The sequence below is a fragment of the Onychomys torridus genome, chromosome 5, assembly GCF_903995425.1.
Source record: "Onychomys torridus chromosome 5, mOncTor1.1, whole genome shotgun sequence".
Taxonomy (NCBI): domain Eukaryota; kingdom Metazoa; phylum Chordata; class Mammalia; order Rodentia; family Cricetidae; genus Onychomys; species Onychomys torridus.
In genome coordinates this window covers 11,688,329-11,712,301 of record NC_050447.1, presented here as the reverse complement: position 1 = coordinate 11,712,301, position 23,973 = coordinate 11,688,329, and the positions used below count along the sequence as shown (strand labels likewise).

At 48.6% G+C, this 23,973-nt stretch overlaps 1 protein-coding gene and 1 non-coding gene across 18 annotated transcripts in view; one reads left to right on the top strand and one right to left on the bottom strand.

Annotated features, from left to right (window-relative positions):
- Cacna1a (calcium voltage-gated channel subunit alpha1 A) overlaps positions 1 to 23,973 on the bottom strand; it is a 300,508-nt gene that overhangs the window by 54,042 nt on the left and 222,493 nt on the right. For 12 of the 17 annotated variants that reach the window (XM_036186919.1, XM_036186915.1, XM_036186917.1 and 9 more), the window contains 9 exons: positions 23,260 to 23,398; positions 21,372 to 21,501; positions 20,511 to 20,570; positions 19,922 to 20,028; positions 15,639 to 15,650; positions 13,634 to 13,733; positions 12,673 to 12,833; positions 11,600 to 11,737; positions 9,602 to 9,803 (listed from right to left, as the gene is read on the bottom strand). In XM_036186919.1, the coding sequence (XP_036042812.1) occupies positions 9,602 to 9,803; positions 11,600 to 11,737; positions 12,673 to 12,833; positions 13,634 to 13,733; positions 15,639 to 15,650; positions 19,922 to 20,028; positions 20,511 to 20,570; positions 21,372 to 21,501; positions 23,260 to 23,398 (1,049 nt within the window). The remainder of the gene's footprint in view (positions 1 to 9,601; positions 9,804 to 11,599; positions 11,738 to 12,672; positions 12,834 to 13,633; positions 13,734 to 15,638; positions 15,651 to 19,921; positions 20,029 to 20,510; positions 20,571 to 21,371; positions 21,502 to 23,259; positions 23,399 to 23,973) is intronic. The other 5 variants (XM_036186909.1, XM_036186910.1, XM_036186911.1 and 2 more) reach the window with 1 other exon arrangement.
- Positions 8,433 to 8,535, top strand: LOC118584893. The gene has a single exon (XR_004945072.1). It is a non-coding gene; the product is annotated as a U6 spliceosomal RNA (small nuclear RNA).

The following is a 23,973-nucleotide window of genomic DNA, read 5'->3' as shown; positions in this document are numbered from 1 at the left end:
AAATTTGACCCCACATCTACAGTCTGCCTTCTCACTACTTCTCCCCACCCTACATGCTCTAACCATGCCTCTCCTTGTCTACGCCATAAATGAATCTCTGACTCCTAGAGCCTTCTACATCCTTGGGATGGGTACCCACCTACCTGGGCACTTGCCTCACATCTCTCGGCTCTGACCTGCTACATCCACCTGGGTCTCTACTAAAGATACTTAGCATCTCCCTCTCCCTGCTCTCTCATCTCTCTACCAGGTAAGTGCACCCCAAGATGCCTGCTGTCAGGAAGCTCCTCTCACCTCACTGGGCTCCAATAACGACAAGGGGTGACTCTCCTCTGTAATCTGGAACATTTTTCTAACAAGTTTCCCATTCTGCTTGGAGACACCCTGGGTGGAAATTCTTGTCACAACATTTACCCACCTCAGTTCAGCTAGCTTTCCCTGGCCTCCCCCAGGAGCTGCAGCACTGCCTGAGGCAGCCTGGGACCCTTTCCCTTGCTTCCTCCCACTCAGAGCTGCTTGCTCTGTCTCTCACTGCACCTATGCAAGTGTCCATGACTTTCCCCCCTATCTCTGCCCGCCGTCCTGCCCAGCACCTGCGATCCTTCCTGCTGCCCCACTATGTGATATCTCTGCCCGCTGTCCTGCCCAGCACCTGCGATCCTTCCTGCTGCCCCACTATGTGATCTCTGCCCGCTGTCCTGCCCAGCACCTGTGATCCCGCCTGCTGCCCCACTATGTGATCTCTCTGCCCGCTGTCCTGCCCAGCACCTGTGACCCTTCCTGCTGCCCCACTATGTGATCTCTGCCCGCCGTCCTGCCCAGCACCTGTGACTCTTCCTGCTGCCCCACTATGTGATCTCTGCCCGCCGTCCTGCCCAGCACCTGTGACCCTTCCTGCTGCCCCACTATGTGATCTCTGCCCGCCGTCCTGCCCAGCACCTGTGATCCTTGCTCCCACAACTTCTCCACCCTTTTTTGGCATCTATGATGCTTTGCAGCCCTGTCCTCTCTCGGCTCCTTCCTGCAGCTTTCTTAAGCCTACCTGGGCCTGTGTGACCCTGTCCTCTCACCTCTCATCTCCCACCTACAGCCCCACAGCTTCTGCTCCTGGCTCCCTCCTAGAGATTCCTCTTCCTACTGGGAGCAGCCTGCTCTGTCCCCGGCCTCGCCTCCCACCCGAGCCCGTCTCGGGCTCTGTGCACTCTTCTTGGACCTTACAGAAATTCCCTCCAGTGGAGTCTTGCTCTTTCTTCCTCCACAGACTCAGATTTTATTACTACAGCTCCTGTTACAGATCAATGTCCCCAAATTGGCACACTTGATTTCCAAACTCTCACAAATTCTAACATCTGCCACTGCACCAACAAAGGATCCCTAAAAAAAAAAGGGGATCTCTTATACCTAAGCTTGCTCTGCTACACTTCCAAAGTCCCTTACCTCTAAGGCTCTACTTCCCACTCCTAAAAATCTTTTATCTCTATGATTCTCTGTACTCTGCTCTCACAAAAATCTCTTAAGACTATGCTGTAATTCTATCTCAGGATTTGTAAGTTCATTGGGTATGGTTAAAAAAAAAAATCTATAGATTTTGTTAACAAAGAGGTTAGCTTAAAACTTGTAACAAAAGGTTGAGTTTTAATTTGCTATATGTGCTTCAATTCTTATTTAGAAAAATAGATCTACTTACTGTATATGTAACAATTCAACTCATGTTTAAAAATTATCTACAAAAATGATATTTTAAACAACAGCCATAAGGTAGGCAACCATCTTTACTGAGGTTAGAGGGTATATGCCATGTGCCTCACCATCTTAAGATGACCACATGGATAAACCATCTAAGGAAGCACCCATAAAACCTCTCAGTCCTACTGAGTCCTCTGCTTATTATTATTGTATTTCCTTTTAGACTCAGGAAACAACAACGGGCCTCAAATATTTTGGATTGGTATGGATTATGATGATAAAACTTTAAGGTTATAAAGGTCTACTCAGATTAACAAAAGCTGACTTGGAGGTTTACACCTAACTACTTATGTCTTTGCTAACTGTTCAACCCCAGGCTTCCAGAAAATTTTGATAAGTAACAACATATGCTTCATAAATAAGGTATATTTGACAAATAAGGTTTATAAATTCCTAAGGTCTACTCAGGGTCACAGTAATATCTGTCTAGCTTCTTTGGCTTTAGCTATCTATGTAAACTAAGTCATAAAAAAAGTCTTTGATATTCTATATTGGCGCACTACTATGAAAGGATTGGAAAGTTCCCCGTTTCCCTATGGGCTGTATTTATGGCTTAAAGTTTATTGCATTTATGGTTTAAAACTTAATTTTGATGCTAAAAGTAATTCAATTAAATCTTCAACTCAATTTTTTTTTTTTTTTTTTTTGAGACAGGGTTTCTCTATGTGGTTTTTGGTGCCTGTCCTGGCTCTTGTTCTGTAGCCCAGGTTGGCCTCAAACTCACAGAGATCCTCCTGCTTCTGCTTCTTGAGTGCTGGGATTAAAGGCATGCGCCACCACTGCACAGCTCAACCCAAAATTTTAAGGCTCAAATTTAATAGGGATAAAGCTATAAATTCCTAATCTTATTAAAAGCTCCCAATTTAAACTGTTATAGATAATTAAAACATACAAGTTAACGTGTTTTCAAAGTTATGCCTAAAACAAGTAACTAAATTAGGTATTCTTAATAGATAGGTGGTCCTCAAACTCTTCAGAGATCTGCTGAATATGGCATTTAAAATGTTTAATAAAAGAGCTTCCCATAATAGACATGCCCACTTCATCAGGGAATCCCACGGTCTCCAAAGAAGACAGATGGGGCACAATCACTCCACCTCAATTGTGGTAATGCTAACCACTGGGCGAAACTATTCCTCACCTGCTGCCAGGGCTCTGCACAAACAGCTGACACTATAGGGTTGACTGTCCTGCTCAGCCTCATCAAAGTAAGGTCAGTTTCTCAAGTTTCTTCTCCACAGAGAATCTCAGACCTGAATCTGGAAGCAGAAGGCCCATGGTGCTCTGTGTGGCAGCTGAAGATTACGCACTGTTCTAGGCATAGTTGTCTCCAGCAAAGCCAGTGAGATCCCAGGAGCCTAGGGCAATTGTCTAAGTAGTAGGTGAGTCTCTGTCATTTTAACTGTCATACAGGCCATTCGGTCATACTTCCAGCTATTGTCCATCCTTCTCAGGTCTCCAATGATACTGACAGCAGCAAGCTTACCAGCTCTTCTGCAAGGCTATGGCTGCCTTCTCTTCATGAGTAAAATCAGGCCTCAGACCTCACTGAAAGCTATTAGGTCTCCAGCTGAGAAGACAGTTTCACTTGTTACTAGACTCTAGAAGGAGATAAACTCACAAAACTGGTTTCAAAGTAACTTTTTTACTATTTTTTTTTGTTTTTTAAAGGAACTTGCTTTATAATGGCTGTTCTCAGTAATCAACTACCTGTGTCTTGTGGTGAATGATTGGCTAGAAAAAGTTTAAGGTTTCAGATTTCTTTCCCTTTCTATGCTATTGTTATATTAAGACTTCAAAGATTCAGATTTTAAATTTCTTTTGGTGGTCTTCCACAAATAGACTTAAAAGTCCTTCTCAATTGTGCTAAAACATCTCTGCTGTGGAACAATCCTTTTCTACACTATGAATATGTATGTATTACTCTCATTTGCTAATAAAACACTGATTGGACAGTAGCCAGGCAGGAAGTTAGGTGGGATAGTTAAATTAGGAAAAGATGTGAGCCAGCTGCCCAAGAAGCAAGATGCCAGAGGGCTGGTAAAGCCATGGCCATGTGGCAATACATAAAATAATAGAAATATGTTAATTCAAATGTAACAGCTAGTTAGTAATAAGCCTGAGCAATCAGCTAAACATTTATAACTAATATAAACCTCTGTATGATAATTTGGGAAGTGGCTGCAAGGTATTGGGGAATAGGCAGGACGGAGAGAAACATCTGATTACATATGGCATTCCCATGTGTGGCTGAAATTTCCACATGAAACCTGACAAAGCTTAAAAAAGGATTTTAAACAAACAAAAATGGAGTCAAACTCGGCTTCTTGGTAACTGCCATTTCTCCAGTGGGCTCTGTTTGCTGGCAGCAAGCAGAGGTGTGGCCCCTTTAAGAGATGGTTTCCTGGCTCGGTGCTAGTGGCAAAAAATGGGCGGATCTTTTAAGAGGCCCTGCTGCCAGACACTCATATGTGTGGCACAATACTCTGTGGCAGCCTGGACCTAGAAACTTCACAGAGTTGGAGCGATGAACATGGCCCCCAGAGCTGGTGATAAACGTGCCTTCACCATGAGACTAGCCTCTCAGGGAGTGATGGGGGGCCAGCACCAGCAGTCCATGATCTAAGTTACAGCAGGTTTTGCTCACGAAGACAGAGAAGGATACATATGCACAGTAAGAACAGATTCAAATGAAAAAAAAAAAAACAACTCTAAATAGGTTACAGTGTGTTTAAAAAAGAGGCTTGGGAGAGAGAAGAGAAAGAGTATACACAGTCTTAGATTAAAAATAATAAAATAAAAACCTTAAAAAGGAAGAGTAAAGTAAAATAAAGGAAATAAGCCACATAAAGATGGAAAATGCACAGAGGGTCTGGATACTGTATGTTATTGTGTTGTCTTTAAATTTTTTGACTATTAATGAACAAATGATAACTGCTGAGAGACATTTGATTATGAAAACTGCTAGATTAAACCAACATACATTTTAAAAATATCTTGACTTCAAAATTTAAGTCAAAAGATATGTTACTTTGGGAAGAAATTTCTGCTTTTATTTCCACAGGAAATAAGAGGCTCTGGATTCATTCTGGGTTAAGAAAAGTCAGATTTGACTGAGGAAGACCCCCTGAAAAGTCTCCAATGGGAACAAATGGACCAGATGATCCAACATCTCAGGACACCTCTGTTGCAGTTTCCTCTGAGTTCTGCATCCAGAACAGCTTCAAGGCTGCTGCCTGAGATGATCCAGCCTCACAGAATACTCCAGTCAGGACTTGACCGTAATCCTAAATTTTCTCAGGGTCCCCCAAAGTTTACCAATGCCTCCAATCAACAGGAAGTAGTCTAGAGAACTACAGCCACATTATCCAAAAATGGGTTATGGATATTTATTATTATTTAAAGGGGGTTGGTTACCAGTTGTTACGGATAATGGTCAGGAAAAAAGCTAAACAAAGGAGATTAGATTCAAGAATCTCTTTCTGAAAAGAAAAAGGGGAGATATAGAAGTGATAGGAAAAAAGAGTAACTTATTGAATATACTTTAATCCAAAAAACAACTATTAATCTTACATATTTTGCATTGGTGTGGATTTTAGTTTATTGATACAAATTTAAAGTTATTTCTGTTATACTGTATGTATATTTCTACTCCTGTTTAATGTATTGTTTATGCAGTTCATTTAAAAATGTAATGTATAATTAAGAAATACAGCTAATAGTCATCTATAATAGTCAAACTTAGTCATATTAGGTATGTTTTAAACAGATATGTTTAGATATATAGATGGTCTTCAAATACTTCAAAGACATACAGAACATTTAATATATTTAAATAACCTGAGACTTTTCATGACAATGAGACACATCTGCTCCTCACAGCATCATTCTACTTCAGAGAAGATGATGAGCATTGAAGAAACTCCATAGCCACGTGGGCAAAGAAACTAACCTTGCCTCAACAGCTACTGTACACTGTCCAAACTAAATAAGCAGGATACAAAGAAAGGCTACTGCCAAACTTTGCCAAGACACGGTAGGTCAGTCCTTCAGAATTCCTGATTCACAGGAAAGTCTGTCAGACAGATATTCTAGTTCAATGTTTTGACATTGCGGAGGAACCTAGGGTGACTTTCCAGACAGCCTGATGTCCCTGTCATTAGGTAACATTTCATCCTTCTGGGATCTTTGATGGAGTTAAACACTAAATAGTTAAACTTAGAGTTTTCCTTAGTTATGAGACTTTGAACTCACAAAGATAAGATAGAAAATAGGAGTGTTTTCTCTGATTTTACCAAGTGCAAAAAGACTGGACATTATGACTGCGGCTCTTACTTGATAACTGTTTTTGTTATATCTAATTTTACTACGTTAAAGTTAAAACATTTTTAATTAGACAAAAGGGGAAATGCTGTCGAACAATTCTTTCCTATACTACGAATATGTATTACTCTCATTTGCTGATAAAATGCTGATTGGACAGTAGACAGGCAGGAAGTTAGGTGGGACAATCAAACTGAGGACTGGGATGAAGAAAGCAGAATCCAGGGAGAGATGCAAGTCAGCTAGCTGCCCAAGAAGCAAGATGCCAGAGGACCAGTAAAGCCATGGCCACTTGGCAATACATAAATGAACAGAAGTGGGTTACTTTAAATGTAAGAGCTAGTTAGTAACAAGCCTGAGGAATTGGTCAAACATTTATAATTAATAAAAGCCTCTGTGTAGTAATTTGGGAAGTGATTGCCAGGTATTTAGGAGTAGGTGGTGGGGGAGAGAAGGCTCCCTGTTTACACATCTCTGCCAATCTACATATCCAGCCCTCTGGAAAGAGTGTCAATGCTTTTAACTCAGAATCATTTTTGGGTCCCCAAGCTTTTACTATGACTCAAAGATATGAGTCTACTGCTCTTCCTACAAAATGGATTTCTTTTCTTTCTTTCTTTCTTTTTTTTTTTTTTTCCTGACAGGGTTTTACAGTGTAGTCTTGGCTGTCCCGGAAATCACTGTGTAGACCACATTGGCCTCAAATTCAAAGAGATCTGCCTGCCTCTGCCTCCTGAGTGCTAGGACTAAAGGTGTGCACCACCACTGATGGGCTAATATAGATTTCAATACAGATTACAAACAGTGACTGGGCGGTGGTGGCACACCCCTTTAATCCCAGCACTCAGGACGCAGAGGCAGGCAGATCTCTGTGAGTTCCAGGCCAGTCTGTTCTATAGAGTGAGTTCTAGGACTGCCAGAATTACATAAAGACCTGTCTCAAATCAACAACATCAACACAAAAAACAAACTAAAACTTTTATCTCTTTTTATAAAATTACAAAATTCTTGTAAGCTTTGGGGAATCAAGTTGAATTCACCTCTTAAAGATCAAATGGATTCCAGATAAGTACTCTTAAGTTTCTCCACATGCTTATTCCTGAAGGTAATAATCTCTCCCCCTTTTCTTAGTCCTGGGAATCCCCTTGAGAGGTCTAAATTTCCATTTTACAACTGGATCTAGATTTCAGTTTTTTTAAAGAGCAAACAAGTTTCAGTTTCTTAAACAAAGGGCTATTAATCAAACAGCACTCCTAACAGCAAGAGAGGAAGAGAGAGAGAGAGAGAGAGAGAGAGAGAGAGAGAACAAGGCTTGAACCACAATATAAGACAGTGACCAAAAAAAAAAAAAAAAAAAAAAAAAAAAAAGAACAAAACCCAAAACCTGAAACCAGATAGCCCCTGTAACACCCTGAAACAAGCCTAGGCTTGCCCAAATAAATCCAAAGACAAAGAACCAGAACCTTAGTCCTCTCAAAAATGTGCTAACACGGGGCTGGAGAGATGGCTCAGTGGTTAAGAGCACTGGCTGCTATCCCAGAGGACCCAGGTTCAATTCCCAGTGCCCTCATGGCAGCTCACAACTGTCTGTAACTCCAGTTCCAGGAGATCTGACACCCTCACACCAATGCAGATAAAATAAAATTAAATAAATTATTAAAAAGTGTGCTAACGTAACTGCTGCCTGTTTACCCAATCATGTTTGAGATGACCTTACTGTTCTTGAAATTCCCCTAGCTATGCTTAAAAGGACCCATGCACCTTTGTCCTGGGTTGCCATTTGTACTAGTGGCCAACTCCGCATGCATGTTTCTGCAGAGTAGACGATCTTTGTTCTTGCATTCTATTTGAGCCTGCATCTTTCTTCAGCATTTTCTTGGGCCCTTACACCCTCCTGCAACTACCAGGTCCACAGACCTAGGGGTTTCAAATGTTCACTCTGGATGAAAACTTGCCTCTAAACTCCGTACCTCTCTACCTTCTGTCCCTAATATACATTGGTCCCAGGAGATTTCTAATCAGCTACTGCAAACGGCTCCAGACTCACCAGCCCCATGAGCTTCTGATGGAATTTCCAACCAGGCTGAGTCTTCCTAGATGACTAGATGGCCTAGGTGGTGGTTTGAAAGAAAATGGCCCCCAAAGGGAGTGGCACTGTTAGGAGGTGTGGCCTTGTTGGAGGAAGTGCGTCACTGTGGGTTGGCTTTGAGCTCTCCTATGCTCAGTTTTTTCCCAATGTCACAGGCAACTTCCTGTTGCCTTCTGATCAAGAAGTAGCCAGCACCAGCATGCTTCCTGTCACGATGGTAATAGACTAAAACTCTGAACCGAAAGCCAGCCCCAAGTAAACCCTCTCTTTGTAAGTCACCTCGCAGCACACAGACTAAAACTGGGACAATACAGAGAAGATTAGCATGGCCCCTGCACAGGGATGACACGCAAATTCGTGAAGCGTTTCATATTAAAAAAACAAAAACAAAGAGTTGTCATGGTCATGGTGTCTCTTCACAGCAATAGAAACCCTAACTCATGGGTTGGAGAGATGGCTCAGAGGTTAAGAGCACCAACTGCTCTTCCAGAGGTCCTGAGTTCAATTCCCAGCAACCACATGGTGGCTCACAACCATCACAATGAGATCTGGCGCCCTCTTCTGTGTATATAATAAATAAATAAATCTTAAAAAAAAGAAAAAAAAGAAAAAAAAGAAATGCTAACTCAGACACCTGAAGTGGTCCAGTCTCACAGACTGCTCCAATGCAGCCTGCACTTCCTTAGCCCCAGATGGTCCCACAGAACCTGGACAGCAAGTGAAGCACCCTGCTCTTCCCGGCCTTGGCCAATATTCCAGCTGTCTTGGGTCCGCAACACCCCAGTGTCGGCAGGAAGTAACCATAGAAAAGATTGTATTCACCCTTGTCATTATCAACCAAGAGACTGGGGTGTCAGGACTCAAACCTGGAACAAAAGGCTAGGGCATCTATTTAACACATCAAAGCAAACCTGGCTGCCCGGTTTTTCCAGAATTCCTCAGTTCCAACCTGTTATAGGATGTGGCTGGCATACCCTGCCTCCTACACTAAATTTCCCAGTCCAGGGGCTGGGCTGCCCTTCCCTCAACTGTTCTTCCCTATGTAATCCAGCCATTTTGGTTACCTGGCGTTTTGGTCTACCCTTTACCCTATTGGCCAGTCTCTTGGCGAGGCCTTCCTCTCCCTTCTCTCCTCCCCCTTCCATCACATGGCCAGGCTCTGGACTCTCCCAGATGTTCCTGCCTCTGGCTGTGCTTCCCCTTTTATCTACAATAAACCTTCTCCTCCACCATACACAGGCGCAGCCATGTCCTTCCTTTTATTTCTTTTCTCACTCAGGTTTCTTGCTGTGCACGCGTGCACGTGTGTGTGTGTGTGTGTGTGTGTGTGTGTGTGTGTGTGTGAGAGAGAGAGAGAGAGAGAGAGAGAGAGAGAGAGAGAGAGAGAGAATGAATGGGTTGTGTATCAGTTTTTAAACAGGGAACAGAACTAGGCAGCAGTACCTCATTTTTTTCCAGGCTGTACTCCTCCATCATCTTGTCTCCCTGCTCCTGAAAGGTGATGATGATCAAGGCCACAAAGATGTTGACAAAGAAGAAGGGAAACACTACAAAGTACACCACATAGAAGATGGACATCTCCATGCGGTACCCGGGGCTGGGGCCCTGGTTCTCAAAAGTGGCATCCACTGAGTGCTTGAGGACCCTGTGAAGTATGGGAAGGAGACAGGAGAGCAGCAGAGGGCATGGGAAAGGCAGGGACACAGGAATGGAGGGAAACAAGAGGAGATGAAAAAGAAACCCAGTCAATGCCTTCTGAGAAGCACTGGGTTGATCACATGCCAGATAATGCTGAACATTTCATATACTTTCCCAGCAGCCCCTGGGGAGATGATTCCTGGCTCCGTTTTGTACACAGGCAACGGATATTCAGCAGTTTGGAGACTCTTCTTGAGACCACTTGGTTGGTATCTAAAGCCAGTTTTGTGGTGATGGATGAGGAAGGGCATCTTGGCCACAGGCATCGGCCGGAGTAGGACATTTAAACATAGGTGGTGGGTGTGAAGGAGGTCCAGTGGAAGTGAGTATGGGAGTGTGGTCACAACAGCTCTGTAAGGATGTACAGGATGTGCACTGCTCAACAGTTCTCTTGGTGGGGCTTGGTGCCTTGAATGTGCAAGGCTCTTGGTTCCATTCCCAGCAACACACACACACACACACACACACACACACACACACACACACACACACACAAGTTCTGTGTCTGGTGAATGCAGTGTTTGTGACTGTCTTTGTTCTGTAAATAATCTTTAATCAAAGAAAAAATGGTGTTAAGCATTGCCTATGTACAGCAGATGTGATAAATGTGTATGTCACCATAATGAACATGGGTACCTTGTCTGGACAAATAATTTCTGTGTGGCTATGACTTTCTTTTTAAATTTATGTTTAATTATGTGTGTGTATGTGTGCACATATGAAGCAGATGAGTACAGTATCCACAGAGGCCAGAGGAGGATGCTGAATCCCCTGGAGCTGTAGTTACAGGTGGTGTGAGCCAAGAGATTTGGGTGCTGGAAACCACTCAGGTCTTCTGTAAGAGCTGCAAGCATTCTTGGCCACATTTAAATGTATTTATTGGTGTGTGCATGTGGAGGTCAGAGGATAACGTTCGAGACTCAGTTCCTTCTTTCCACCACGTGGGTCCCTCTGCCTGTTGAGCTACCTTGCTGACTTGCCTTATTCTTGGAGACAGGGTCTGTCACTGAACCCAGAGCTTGCTGGTTAGCTAAGCTAGACAGCCACAGAGCCCTGGGATTAGTGTTGGGTGGGGTTCCAGGTGTGTTTCTTCATGCCTGGCTGTTATGTGGGTGCTGGGATTCAAACTCAGGCACTTTATCAACTGACCCATCCCCCTAGCTCTGAGGCTCTTTCTTTCTTCTTAATTTTTACTTTACTTGTTAAAATTTTTTTATTTAAAACTGTAAAAAAGTGCAGTGCCCTCAGAGCTCAGAGGCACCAGATTGCTAGAGGTGCAGGTGGTTGTGAACCTGATGTGAGAACCAGGAACTCAGCTCCTGTCTTCTGGATGAACAGCTTGTTCAGAGCCACCTCCCAGCCTTGTGTTGTTTGTTCTGAGTCTCACTGTGCACCCTTGGATGGTCTAGAGCTCCTTCATGGCATCAAGCTCACAGAGACCCCTCTGCTTCTGCCACTGGGATGCTGGGGTCAAAATCGTGGCCACCAGGCCCAGTACAGCTGTTGTTTTTAAGTTGTGGTTCACATTTGTGCTGCTGGGGGAGTAACCTGGGCTTCCCAACAGCCAGGCCAGACTTCAACATCAGAGCCATGCCCACAGCCCCGTGGACAGCCCCCCAACTGTGAGAGTGCCATCTTGATAGCAAGGCTGGGCACAGGGCCAGGCTCCGACACCCTGCTGTCCCCCCTCCTCCACTCTGCTCCTGGGGTCCCCAGCCCTTGCCCTCTGGGGCAGGCACTCACTGCGGCCAGCCCTCGCCCGTGGACACGGTGAAGAGCGTGAGCAGGGCCCAGAGCACGTTGTCATAGTGGAACTCATACTTCTTCCACTCACGGTCCCGGGCCTTCACTTCGTTCTTCTCGTACAGGAGGTACTTGCCTCTGTCACAGAGAGCTGGTTAGTCAGCAGCTTGCCACCACCTCCCTAAGGCCATTTGTGCTGCCTGGAGTGCACAGCGCTATCCCTGTGGGAGCCGGAGACCCTGGCTTGAGTGTGGGTGTGGGGACACACACAGGATGGGGAGGCAAACACAGGGACAGCCTTTTTCGGGGTCCTCACACCTCAGGAGGCGATGGCTGCCCCTTTCAGAACAGGCAAGAGTGAGTTCCAAACACCACCCAAGAGTCTAGGATCCCTTTTGTATAGCAGGGTCTCACCACGTGGCCTAGGCTGGCTGGGAATCCTGGCTCTTTCCGCCTCAATGTCCCAAGCAGTGGAATGACAGCCCTGTGCCACTGTGCCTGGGAAGCATCTGAACAGCGTTGCTCAGACCCGACCCAAGGAGGGCCTATGGATTTGTGTTAAGAGCCCCTCTTGACAAAGTCACTGGGAGATTGGGAGAAGGGCTTAACCCGGTTTTGTGGACCCAAATTCTGTTTCTCATTTGCTTTCCTATTATGAGATGGGGTCTCTGTGTAGCCCAGGCTGGTCTGGACCTCTCCACCCTCGCATTTCAGCCTCCCGAGGGCTGGGGCGACAGGTCTGTGCCTCGCATCACAGAGGCCTTTTACTTCTTGTTATTACTTTTCATGCCAGGGAGTGAGCCTGTGCCTTGCCTTGCACTCGCCAAGCAAGCCGCACACTATTTTCTGAGACTAGTACTCACTCTGTAACCCAGGACGGTCTCAAAACTCAGGGTGGTCCTCCTGCCTTAGCCTTCTGAGTGCTGAGGCCCTAGGTATGTGCCACTACACCATACTTTAAAATCTACTCCAGGTCCAAGCTGACCCAGTCATTGCTCTGCCTCAGTGTCTAAGCCACCGACCCCTGCATCACCCTCCCCTGCCACGGCGTCCCGGAGACCATGGCCACGCACCGACAGTCCCTCTCGAACTCCTTAGACTCATCCGTGCAGTGGAAGAACTTGCCCTTGAAGAGCTGCACAGCGACCACAGCGAAGATGAACATGAACAGCATGTACACGATGAGGATGTTGAAGACATTCTTGAGTGAGTTCACCACACAGTCAAACACAGCCTGTGTAGGGAGACAGAGGTGTGAGACCAGAAGCATGGCTGTTCCCGCTATACCCGAGGCACCCGCAGGTTCTAACAGCTGGGTTGAAAACAATGGAGGAAGAGAGATTACTGCAGAATGGCAGCTGTGCACACAGCAGGTGTCCTGTTTCAGGCATCTCACAACCATTTTTGGACAGGGTCTCACATAGCCCAGGCAGGCCTTGATTTTCTAATCCTCCTGCCTCCACCAGTTTGAGTCGCTGGATACGGAACCCAGTGCTTCTTGTACATGAGGCAAGCACTCTTGCCAACTGAGATACATCCCCATGTCCCGCTTTTTTAGATAGTCCTGCTGCCCTGGAACTAGTGCCTCCCCAACTATGCTCCGCCCTGTCTCTGTGCTGACTATGAAAGGGAGTCCTGACCTAGGGCAGATTCAGCCAGCCAACCCCTTTGCTGCCGTCTGCTGGACAAGCCCAGTAAGCCCACCCATATACAGAGGCCATGAGGCTACTGGCATCTCCTTCAGTGTGTTTTGAGATAGAGGATCCCTGTGGATCCAGGCTGGCCTGGAACTTGGGATTGTCTTCTCTTAGCCCCCAAGTGCTTGGATCCCAAATGTACACCATGGTCTGTTTCTCAGTGTGGGTTCTGGAGCAGTGTGCAGCTGTCTCACCTGTGTGTGGCCAGCCCGAGGCCCCCCTCCTGACCCCAGGCCCCCTTCTGACCCCAGGCCCCCTCCCGACCCCAGGCCCCTCTCCAGACCCCAGGTTCCCTCCAGACCCCAGGCCCCCTCCCGACCCCAGACCCCAGTCTCACCTTCAGCTTCGGCAGCCGCTTGATGGTCTTTAGCGGTCGTAGCACCCGGAGGACTCGGAGAGACTTAATGGTGTTGATGTCTTTTCCTTTGCTGTTGCCACTGTCAGGGGATGTTAGGGTTGGGGAAGGGAAGAGATGGAGGGGAAGTCAGGCTGGGGAGGGGCCACAACCCCATGTGATCCCACTTGCCTGGACCCAGGTCTGAGCTGAGCCAGGTACATCCCATCCCTTTCTGATGGGTGGCCTGGAAACCAGATGGCTTTGAAGAGGTCCAACCTCATAGTTTGTTGAAGACCCCACCTCTGCACTGACTATTTCTTTCTTTTAGTTTTTTTGAGACAATGTCTTCCTATGTAGTTGTGACTGGCCGGGAACTACAGAGCTCCCCTTCACTGGCCCCCGTTCTGGGATGGAGTGTGCACCGCCATGTGCAGTCCTTTGCACCGATTCTCCCACTGCTCTTGGTAGCAGAGCTTTTGGCTCGGGAGGCTGGTGAACGTCAGATGACATCTACCCTCCTGAAGGAGTTGGGATGGCTCATCTCCCTCCACATCCCCTACGCTGAAGGACCCAGTAACCAGGGGCTGGTCCTTTCAGATGCCAACATGACCTCAGCTGTGGCTGTTGCTGCCTCGGTCACTAGGTTCCCCATCTGTCTTTGCCAGTGGTACCAAGTGGGGCCTGTGGGGTTCAGCTATGCGGCCCAATGACACAGGGGCTCTCAGCTACCCACAACTTGGTTCCCTAAGAGGGTGGTATGGCATGGGGCTATCAATGGACCCCCACCCCCACCCTCAGGGCCCAAACACAAATCCCAGAGTCATATTTGTCTGCTGTCTTCACACCCAAGCCCCAGAGGGTGCTGTTCCCAGTGTCCACTGTTCATCGGGGGTCAGACCGCATCACCTCACACATCTTTCTGCTTCCCACCTTCTCACCCATACTGGTCACCATTTCATTCTACTGAAGATCCTTTCCAAATCTTAAGGAGTTCTTAAGGAGCAAGGCAGACCTTCTGTTTGGCATGCCAAGGCCCTTTTCAGTCTATCACAACCCACTGACTGCCGCACAGCCTGACCTCTGGTCACAATCCCTGGCTTTCTAATTTTTTTCTTCTTTTTCTGTTTTTGGAGCTAGGGTCTTACTATGTAGCCCTGGAACACACAATGTGAGCCGGCTTGGCCTTGAATTCAGAGCTCTTCCTGGTTTTTGTTTCACTTTGTTTGTTTGTTGCCTCTTGGATACTGGATTGAAAGGTGCTTTTCCAGACTGCAGCCCTGGCTATCCTGGAACTCGCTCTGTAGCCCAGGCTGGCCTTAGCTCAGAGATCCACCTGCCTCTGCCTCCTGAGTGCTGGGATTACAGGCGTGCGCCACCCCCCCCCCCCCCCCCCCAGCCCTGATATTTCCACTTATACACTTTTGTCCACTGACCAGTGTGTCTTATTTCTAACTGCTTGTTATGTGTTAAAGAAGAACACTGACTTCTATATATCTCTTATTGTTTTTGAGGCAGGGATGTAAATCAGGCTGACCTGAAAGAAGATTCTCTTGCCTCAGTCCCTGAGTGCTAGGTGTGTGCTACCACAGTGGGCTAGAAGGGTACGCTAGGCAGATGCTCCTCAGTGGAAAGGCCACCTCCTGCCCAGAAAGCACATTTTCCACACCTCAGATGCTCAGGAGACTACTCTCCCCAGCTCCTTGGCCCTGCTGACATCACATGTGAGGAAGAACACTTCTTGCCCCTTCTGTTCTAGGTAAGAGCTGGTGGGTCACAGTGGCAGGGGACTGTGGGCCCTTGTGACTCCTCCACCCCCTGGAGAGCAGGCTCTGGTCACAGTAAGCAACAGGACACCAGCAAGAACAAAGGCCACAGAAAGAGAAGGCCAGAACCAACATGGCTGCGAACGGGGCACAGGAGACAAGACAGAATGAGAGAGAGAGAGAGAGAGAGAGAGAGAGAGAGAGAGAGAGAGAGAGAGAGAGAGAGAGAGAAGAGACTTTACCGTGTACTGCTCCTGGTGAGGTGGCGTCGGAAGGAGAGACAAATCGTGAGCGGCCTCAGAGAGAACACAGGACATGCACAGACACACATGGGCACTGGGCTCTGGGACCCTGGGGACCAGGGGAGCCAGCCCCTCTTTCAGTCTCTGCACTGGGCAGGACATGGCCCTGACAGAAGCTTGCAAAGGCAAATTTCCAAGGAGTCAGGCAGCCCTGGGGTTGCCTCTTACCCTGGTGACCTCGCCACTTGGTCACTGCCAAGAGCAGGACTGCTTCCTGCAGCCAGCTCTTCCTGCAGCAGTCTGGCACGGGAGCCAGCTCACTGCAGGTGAGTTTCATGGGGAGAGGACAGAGGTTTGAATGCTGCCTTGACTGCCAACAAGCGTCATCTGGAAAATGGGTTTGTCTTCATGATGCTTCAATATCAGTAGCCTTGGCTTACACTGACTCATGTCAAGATGTAGCCCAGACTGGCCTGAACAACTGACCTTCCTGCCTCAAACTTGTAAGCAGCTGGGATGTGGACAAGTGGGCCACTCTGGTGCATGGAGTTTTCTGGGAGGAGAGTTGCTACTCATGGAATCCTGGGCTTCATGCATGCTAGGTCAGCATTCTACTGCTGGGCTGCCCCCAGCCCCTCACCGGGGGTTCTAGGCAGGGGCTCTTCCTCTGAGCCACACCTTGAGACTTTACTTTTTATTTTGAGACAGAATCTTGCTAAATTTCCTGGCAGTCCTTGTTCTTATGATCCTTCTGTCTCAGCCTCCCGAGGAGCTGGGATGCGAGGCATCACATTATGCCTAGCAATTTTATTTTTTCCAACAATGAATGGCTTAATGTCTTCAAATGTCTCCACTGGGCCCTTCCCTGAGCCTGAGGTCCAGCCCAGGGCTCTCAGACCTGCCTGTAAGTCTACAGGCCTTTCTCCCGGGTGTTAGCAATGCTTTCAACGGCACTGGCATCTACCTCAGCCTTTGACCCAGAGCTCCTGAATACCAGGCCAGCACGATCACCGAGCTCCATCCCCTGCCGGAGGTCCCCTAATGTGCTGTTGAGTCTTGTGTCACTGCAGTTACCTGCAGAAGGATGGCACCATTGTACCCATTTTCCAGATGAGGAAGCTGAAGCCCAGACAGGGAGAGTGACTTCTCTAAGGGCACACAGTCAGAAAATGGCAGACTGAGACTCAAACCCACGTGCATGCATCTTGGGCTTTGAATCTCCCTTCCTCTGGGACAGGGCTGTTTTGAGGGTGTTGCTGGAGGGACTCTTCTTTGGTTGGTGGGAGTGTGGCTTTGAGGGTGCAGGAGCGGCTTGATCAAGGTACACTTTCTTGCCAGCTATATGGGGCTGAAGACTTGCCCTGGGGGGGCGGTGGTGCCAGATGAACTCTTGGCAGTGAGGGTGGGATCATGGTCTAGCAGCTGCTGTGAGATGTCAGCTGACTGCTCCAAAGCATGGGCACTGAGCGTGACGTCCCTCATGGTGACAGCTTGTGAGATGGCTGGGTTAATGATGGCGCATGGTGCATGGAGCATGGAGCATGGAGCATGGAGCATGGTTAGTGGATGGAGAGTACATGTATGCACACCCACACCTACACAGATCACACACACAGATACGGGTGAGGCGAGGAGGGTGGGATCGTTCAGAGGGTTTCAGCACATCCCTGGGAGAGCCCAGGCAGACAGTCAGAGTCCTTGCCTCAACCTCCTACCCAAGAAGGGAGTAGCCCCCTTGCTTCTCATTCTTGCTCCTAGGCCTCTCAGACCTTCAGGAAGAAAGGACCCAGTGGGACAGGTAGCTTGGTCTAGATCCCATTTCCACACGCCCTGCCTCAGCCTCAGCTTCTCATCTGTGGAATGAGGATCACTACCCTGGAGCAACAGCATCATAGATGACACACACAAGGTGCTTCCTCTCATTTCATCCTGCTGCATGTGGAAACTGAGGCACTGAGAGGCTACCAGACTCGTGGAACTTTTTCTTCTTTCCTCCCTTTCCTGAGACATTTGTACTACATAGCTCAGGCTGGCTTTAGATCAGCAATCCTCCTGCTTCAGCCTCTCACTTGCCCCTACACCCAGCTGGAGGTACGGCTCACTCCTGCTGGGGTTTTCCACCTTATCTATGAGCAGACGGGTTCATGGGACAGAGAAGGAAAACAACAAGCTGATGATCTATCATGACATCCACAAGGGGACACCAAGCAAAGACTTCACAAGTTGAGACATCTCAGGTACAAGAGAGCAGAAGCCTGATGCTGGGGACTGGGGGACAAGGGAGGTTCTGAAACTTCTCTTGGGAAGCAACTGGCATTGCTTCTGCTGTTGGGCACGCAGGAGTGACTGCACCAAGGTGCTGGCTGGTTTGCACCAAGCTGCAGTTCTGTCTTTGGTGAGAGGTGGCAGGGCCAAGTGAGGTTGGGACACAGCAAGACCCACAATTCCAAGAGATTCCTTGGCTCATGCCCTCAATGCCAGTTTCTATGCTAACTGCTAGCCTGCACAGGCACATGGATGTCTCTGGTCTGACCTTCCCTTGCATAGGAATTGGAAAAGAAAGTTAAAACAAGGAGTTCTAGAAGCACAGTGTAGCACTATGTCTGCATTGAATTTGAGAACATTAAAAACTTGACCTAGAGCTGGGAGCACTGTTTGGGGCTCAGTGCAAAGGCCCCTGGCTCCACCCTCAGGACCAGAAGAAAAGGGAAGGGAAGAGAATACAGGAAGGAGGGAGAGAGGCAGAAGAGTGGATAAAAAGGAAAGAGGACTGGGAGCCTGGCCGAGTCAGGCTTGCAGCAGTCAGGCTTGCAGGGTGTGGAAATGCTGATTTATGTGGACCACATCGACAGCTTGCTGTGCCCCAGGGGCATCTGGGAGGGCCCACTGCAGCTCTCCACCTGGAAATGGTAACAGTCGGGGCCCTCTGTGAGGAAACAGGCACTCAGTGCCCCGGTGAGGGAGCAGGCCGAGAGGCCACACCTACTGAGGAGGCAGCCAGTGAGACAGCCCAAAGAAACCCTCAGGTCTCTCTCTGTGCCTGCAAGACCTTCCTGTCTGAGAATGACCCATGTGATAGGCATAGCTTTGGTTCCCAAGATGGATTTGTGGATGAGGAGCAAGTCAGATCTCTCCTGATACAGAGGTCTGCTGCAGGAGACAGCGCCACTGCATGTGCTACTAGGGATCTTGGGCTCCCTCTCCAGCTAGACCTAAACTGGACCCCATCTCAGGCTGGGCACTATCTTGGAATGGCTGCCTAGAAACTTGGATGCCGGGCATCATGTGCCTTTGAGAATGGCCATTGAGATACTGGATACCACATTAAGTGAATGTACACACCTCCAGGGACACTCTGAAATGACCATTCTGAACTTGGGTACCATCTTGGAATGATGGTGAGCTTTCAGTTAACATCCTGGAATCCTGAGATGGCTTCCTAGAACTCAGCGGTCATCTTGGGATGGCTGCTTGCTTCTTGAGAACTGCCCTGAAATGGTTTCCAAGAACTTGGACTCCATTTTGGAAGGGCTGCCCAGACCTAAGGGGTCATTTTGGATGGTTGTCTAGAACCTGGGCACCATCTTGGTGTGTGCCACCATTGCCAGGCCTTGGACCATCGTAAAATGGCCCCTAAACCGTATAATGTCATCTTAGAATGGCTACCCTGCTCTCTAGCACCACCATGAAGTGGGTGCTAGCTTGGAATGGTAACTCAGAACTTGGGTGCCATCTTGAAATGGTTTGCCATTTTAAAATGATCACTCAGAACTTGGGAGCCATATTTGAAGCTGCCATCTATAATCAGGGTGCCGTCATGGAGTGGTGCCATAGTATATGACCTTGCTGAGGGCAGGGCATCCTAGGAGCCTTGGGAGGACAGAGACACATAGAAGTAGGCCACCAGGTGTATGGTGGGGCCTTGGGGCACTGGTTGGATGGGGCTCTCATGCACACTTGCTTTCTGATTGTCTTTTCGGGGGCATCCCAAAGAGACAACATGTAGGGGGGTTGTGGGGAGGGAGATGAGATGTCTCCAGAGGCAAGAATACCAGAAGCAGCACAGCAAGAGGCCACCATCTTGCTGTGGGAGGAGTGGAAGGTGGCTCTGGTCCCTTCCTTCCTTCCTTAATGGTGATGGCATGCACAAAGCCAGCTGCAGCTCCCCGGGACATACACCTGCTGGCCCATAGCTCTCATTTCCATCTTGAAACTCCAGAATATGACCCATATCTGACAGTGAGGCTCAGATTGGGGGGGAGGGACCTTGCATGGAGACTTACGTGAAGGCAAAGGCCACCAGGGCCCCACTGACCACTATGAAGTCCAGAATGTTCCACAGATCACGGAAGTAGGCCCCCTGATGCAAGACGAGGCCCAGGTCGATCATCTAGGAGGAGAGGACAGTTTGCTCAGAGCCTCAACCCTTCCCTAGGGTAATACCCAGCCGGGGAGGAGGGACTGACAGGGCCTCATGTCCGATGACAGGTGGCTCTTCTGAGTGTGCTTTGAGTGGACCTCCACAGGAGGCCGTACATCAGCAGGCCTTGCAGACTATTTGGGGCCTCTGAGACTGTGTCTGCCTCTTACTTCCTCTGTCCTCCTCATGGCCTGCTTGGTTCCTGACAATCCCTCCATCTGCCACCTGACCCTGCAGAGTCCCTCCTCTGCCCAGAGCTCTCCACAACTCTTACTTCCTGTGGTGGGTACACCGAAGCCCTCCCAGTCACCGTCACACGTTACCTCTCTGCAAGTACCTGCCCCCCACCCCACTGTCTGGTGAACGCCCCTCACACACACTGGGTACAGCTATTCTTGGACTAAGACACTTTCCTCTGGAAGGTCTGTGGAAGCCCCCAGACTAGTTCTTACCTTGATCACCATCTCAAAGGTAAACACGCCTGTAAAAACATAGTCAAAATACCGCAGCACCTGCAGGGCAAACAAAGGGCCAGGGTTGCTCAACAGTTCCTGGTAACCCTACCAGTAGCCTTGGGGTGTAGGGACACTCTGAAAACTCCCCAGAAGCAGGGCCACTCCCAGGCAGGAGCAAAGATGTGTAGGTTGTGAATAAAAGTGTCCAGGAGATAGCAGCAAATCCTGCTGACTGGCCCTGCTGAGGGTGGGTCACCAGGAGTGCCTGGGTCATGTCCTCCAAGCCCCTTGTGGACTAAGAGGGTCTTGGAGGAGTCCATTCCACCGTGGGGGGACTGTCCTTGGGTTGGTAGGGTCGACTGGCCAGTGTCCACACCCTGGGCTTTCCTGTTTCCAGGAGTATCTTGCAAACTCTGAGGCCACCTGGCCATCGGGCTCTCTTGCACTTGAAAGGTTCTACTCGGTCTGGGATGATGGACCCTTTCCTTCCTTCCTTCACTGTCCTGCCCAGAGCTGGGCTGCAGTTGTTTCTGTCTGGATTAGCAAAAATGGCCTTTGTCCCTGCCCCCAGCTTCTGGAGTCACCCAGGACAGTGTGTGTGTATGTGTGTGTGTGTGTGTGTGTGTGTGTGTGTGTTGTGCTGGTGGGGTGGGGTAGAGGGTAGGGTGAGGAGGTGGGAGGTGGGGGTAGGGGGCGGTGGTGGTTGAGTCGGGAGCTACAGGTTCAACGGCTGGACACCTGAGCCCTCCTGTCTCCCTTAGGATAAGAGACCTGCTGGTCATGAGTGACTGCAGGTGTGGTTCAGAGGTAGTGTCTGTCTAGTCTGTTGTTTCAGTGGGGAGCAGAGGCGGGACTCACGTTGTTGCGGGGCGCGTTGGGCTGCACAGGGTCCTCAGCGGCCAGCGCTATGCTGCTCATGGCGATGACCATGAGGATGCACATCTCGAAGTAGCGCAGGTTCAGGATGTAATGGCACAGCCGGCGAAGGCTGTGGGAGAGCAGGGAGCCGCTCAGACCGCAGGCTCATGGGCCTCTCTCCCCTACAGTCCCACAGGCCAATCCCACTGCCCCACCCTGACCATCTGTCAATCACTCCTGACAGGAAACTGGGTCCCACAGTCCAGTGCAGATGGAAGACTTCAGCCACCTGAGACAGTCATGTTGCCTGTGGAGGAGTTCCTACCCTCCAAACAACTGGAATACTTGGCTTCCCAAGCTGGTGGGATCACTACTAACGATTTTGCAGGACATAGAAAGACCTCATTTATTTATTCCTTTTTTTTTTTTTTAAAAGATTTATTTATTTATTATGTATACAGCATGTATGATTGCAGGCCAGAAGAGGGCACCAGATCTCATTAGAGGTGGCTGTGAGCCACCATGTGGGTGCTGGGAATTGAACTCAGGACCTATGGAAGAGCAGCCACTGCTGTTAACCTCTGAGCCATCTCTCCAGCCCTTATTTATTCTTTTAATTGCATTATTTATTTGTGTGTGGGGATGGTGTGCTAAGGCTCTCCTGTGCAGAACAGGACAATTTGTGGGAGTTGATTCTGTGGGTCCTGGGAACTGAACTTGGGTTGGCAGGCTTGGCAACCTGTCCCTTTACCCTCTGAGCCATCTCAAGTCCAGGTTTTCCATGTGTGAAATATTCTAGCATCTAAAAAAGGAAACCAAGTGTGGTGCTCCTATCTGTCATGGAGCTTAGGGAGGCTATGGCTGGGGAACATCAAGAATCCAAGACAATCTGGACTATGGATGGGTTCAGGGCCAGTGTGGTCACAGAGTAAGATCTGGTCTGAAAACAAAATACACAAAACACACAGCAAAACATACACACCAGCAAATCACACACATCAACAAATCACCCCCCCCCCCCAAACAAGACACACACACTAAACAAAACAATAGACAAGGGCCAGTGAGATGTAAAGGTGTTCAGCTAACCTGCTGCCCAGTGTCCAATCCCTGGGCTCACATGGAGGTGGAGAACAGTGACTCCAGAGTCTCACAAGGGAGCCATGGAGAACACGCATCACACAGACAGACAGACACACACACACACACACACACACACACACACACACACACACACCAGTGATAAATAAAAACAAAACCAAATCCCGTCACTTCCACCACCAATAGAAAAACATCTGGGGCTGGGGCTCAGCTGGTGCACTGCTTGCCAGCACGACAAAGCCTGGTCCATCTCCAGGACCAGGATCGAACAGGTGAAACCTGGGGCCATTAGAAGCAGCCTCTTCTGGCTCCAGCGTCACCTGATTTCATTGTTCCAATGCTAAGAGGCTATTCTGAAATTTTTTTTAACTTATAAAGCACTTAGAGCAGAGCTTGGCGTTAAGTACCGCTTAAACATTTGTTTAGTAAAGGATAAAAGTTGAACTTTAGGATAAAGCTGATGTGCCCACCCTCATCTTTGTGGTGCAATGGTTAGACACACAGTTCAGATGCATGGCTGCCACTTAGGCTGTGCAGGTTGTGTACTGCACCAGGCAGCCATTTCTAAAGGACGCCTTTCCCAGCATGGCATAGGTCTGAGTATGTATGGCAATGGTTTTCCATCTCATGGCAGGAAGGGGTCTTCTCCAGGGAGGTATAGTAGGACACATTCTCATCTTCTATGAGTGAAGTAAGTGGTTCTGGTTTCCTGCTCCTGAGGACTTCTGCGGACTCCTACTGTCTGCCCCGCCCCACTCTGGGGAGCCTGGTCTGCTCCCAAACTCACGGGTTAGTGGTGGAGAGGATGAACATGGAGCTGTACGGTGGCATGGGTTTGGGGCCGTCCTCCCCGGGGTCTGCCTCCTCTTCCTCCTTCTTCTCTTCCTCCTTCTTTGGCAGTGGGTCTGGGTTGGCATTTTTGTTTACTGTTGGGACAAAAATAAACATGGGTTCATCCATGATTTACTACAAAGCTCTGGGCTCCTGGTCATACCTGGAGCTGACACTAAGCATGCGACATTTGAGAAAGATCTTCCTGTGTGCCAGGCATCACTCAACCCTAGGAGCTCGGTGATCTCTCTCTGACAGATAAGGGGATCCAGACACAGAGAAGTGAAGTGGCTGGTCTAAGGTCACACAGCTGTGAAGCTGCAGAGCTGTTGCTGAACTGGGCAGCCTACTCAAGAATGCCAGCTCCCTAACACTCTAGGGGCAATAGTGACTCTGTTCCCTGTGATTTTTGATGTGCCTAGGATCTGCATGGGGGCAGCTGCCCACACAGAAGAAAACTGCTTCACAGAGTAGAAAACCCTCGTGAGAGCATTCAGTCCTGCCTGCGGCAGCTCTCTCCCGTCCTGCGTGGTTGTCTGTGGATAGGCTGAGCCTCCCTGGCGTCTGCTTTCTTCATCTGAAAATTAGTAAAATTAGTTTATTATCAACACCCACCACAGTGAAGTCAGGTGTAGTGACACATACCGGTGATTTTGCCACCAAAGAGGAA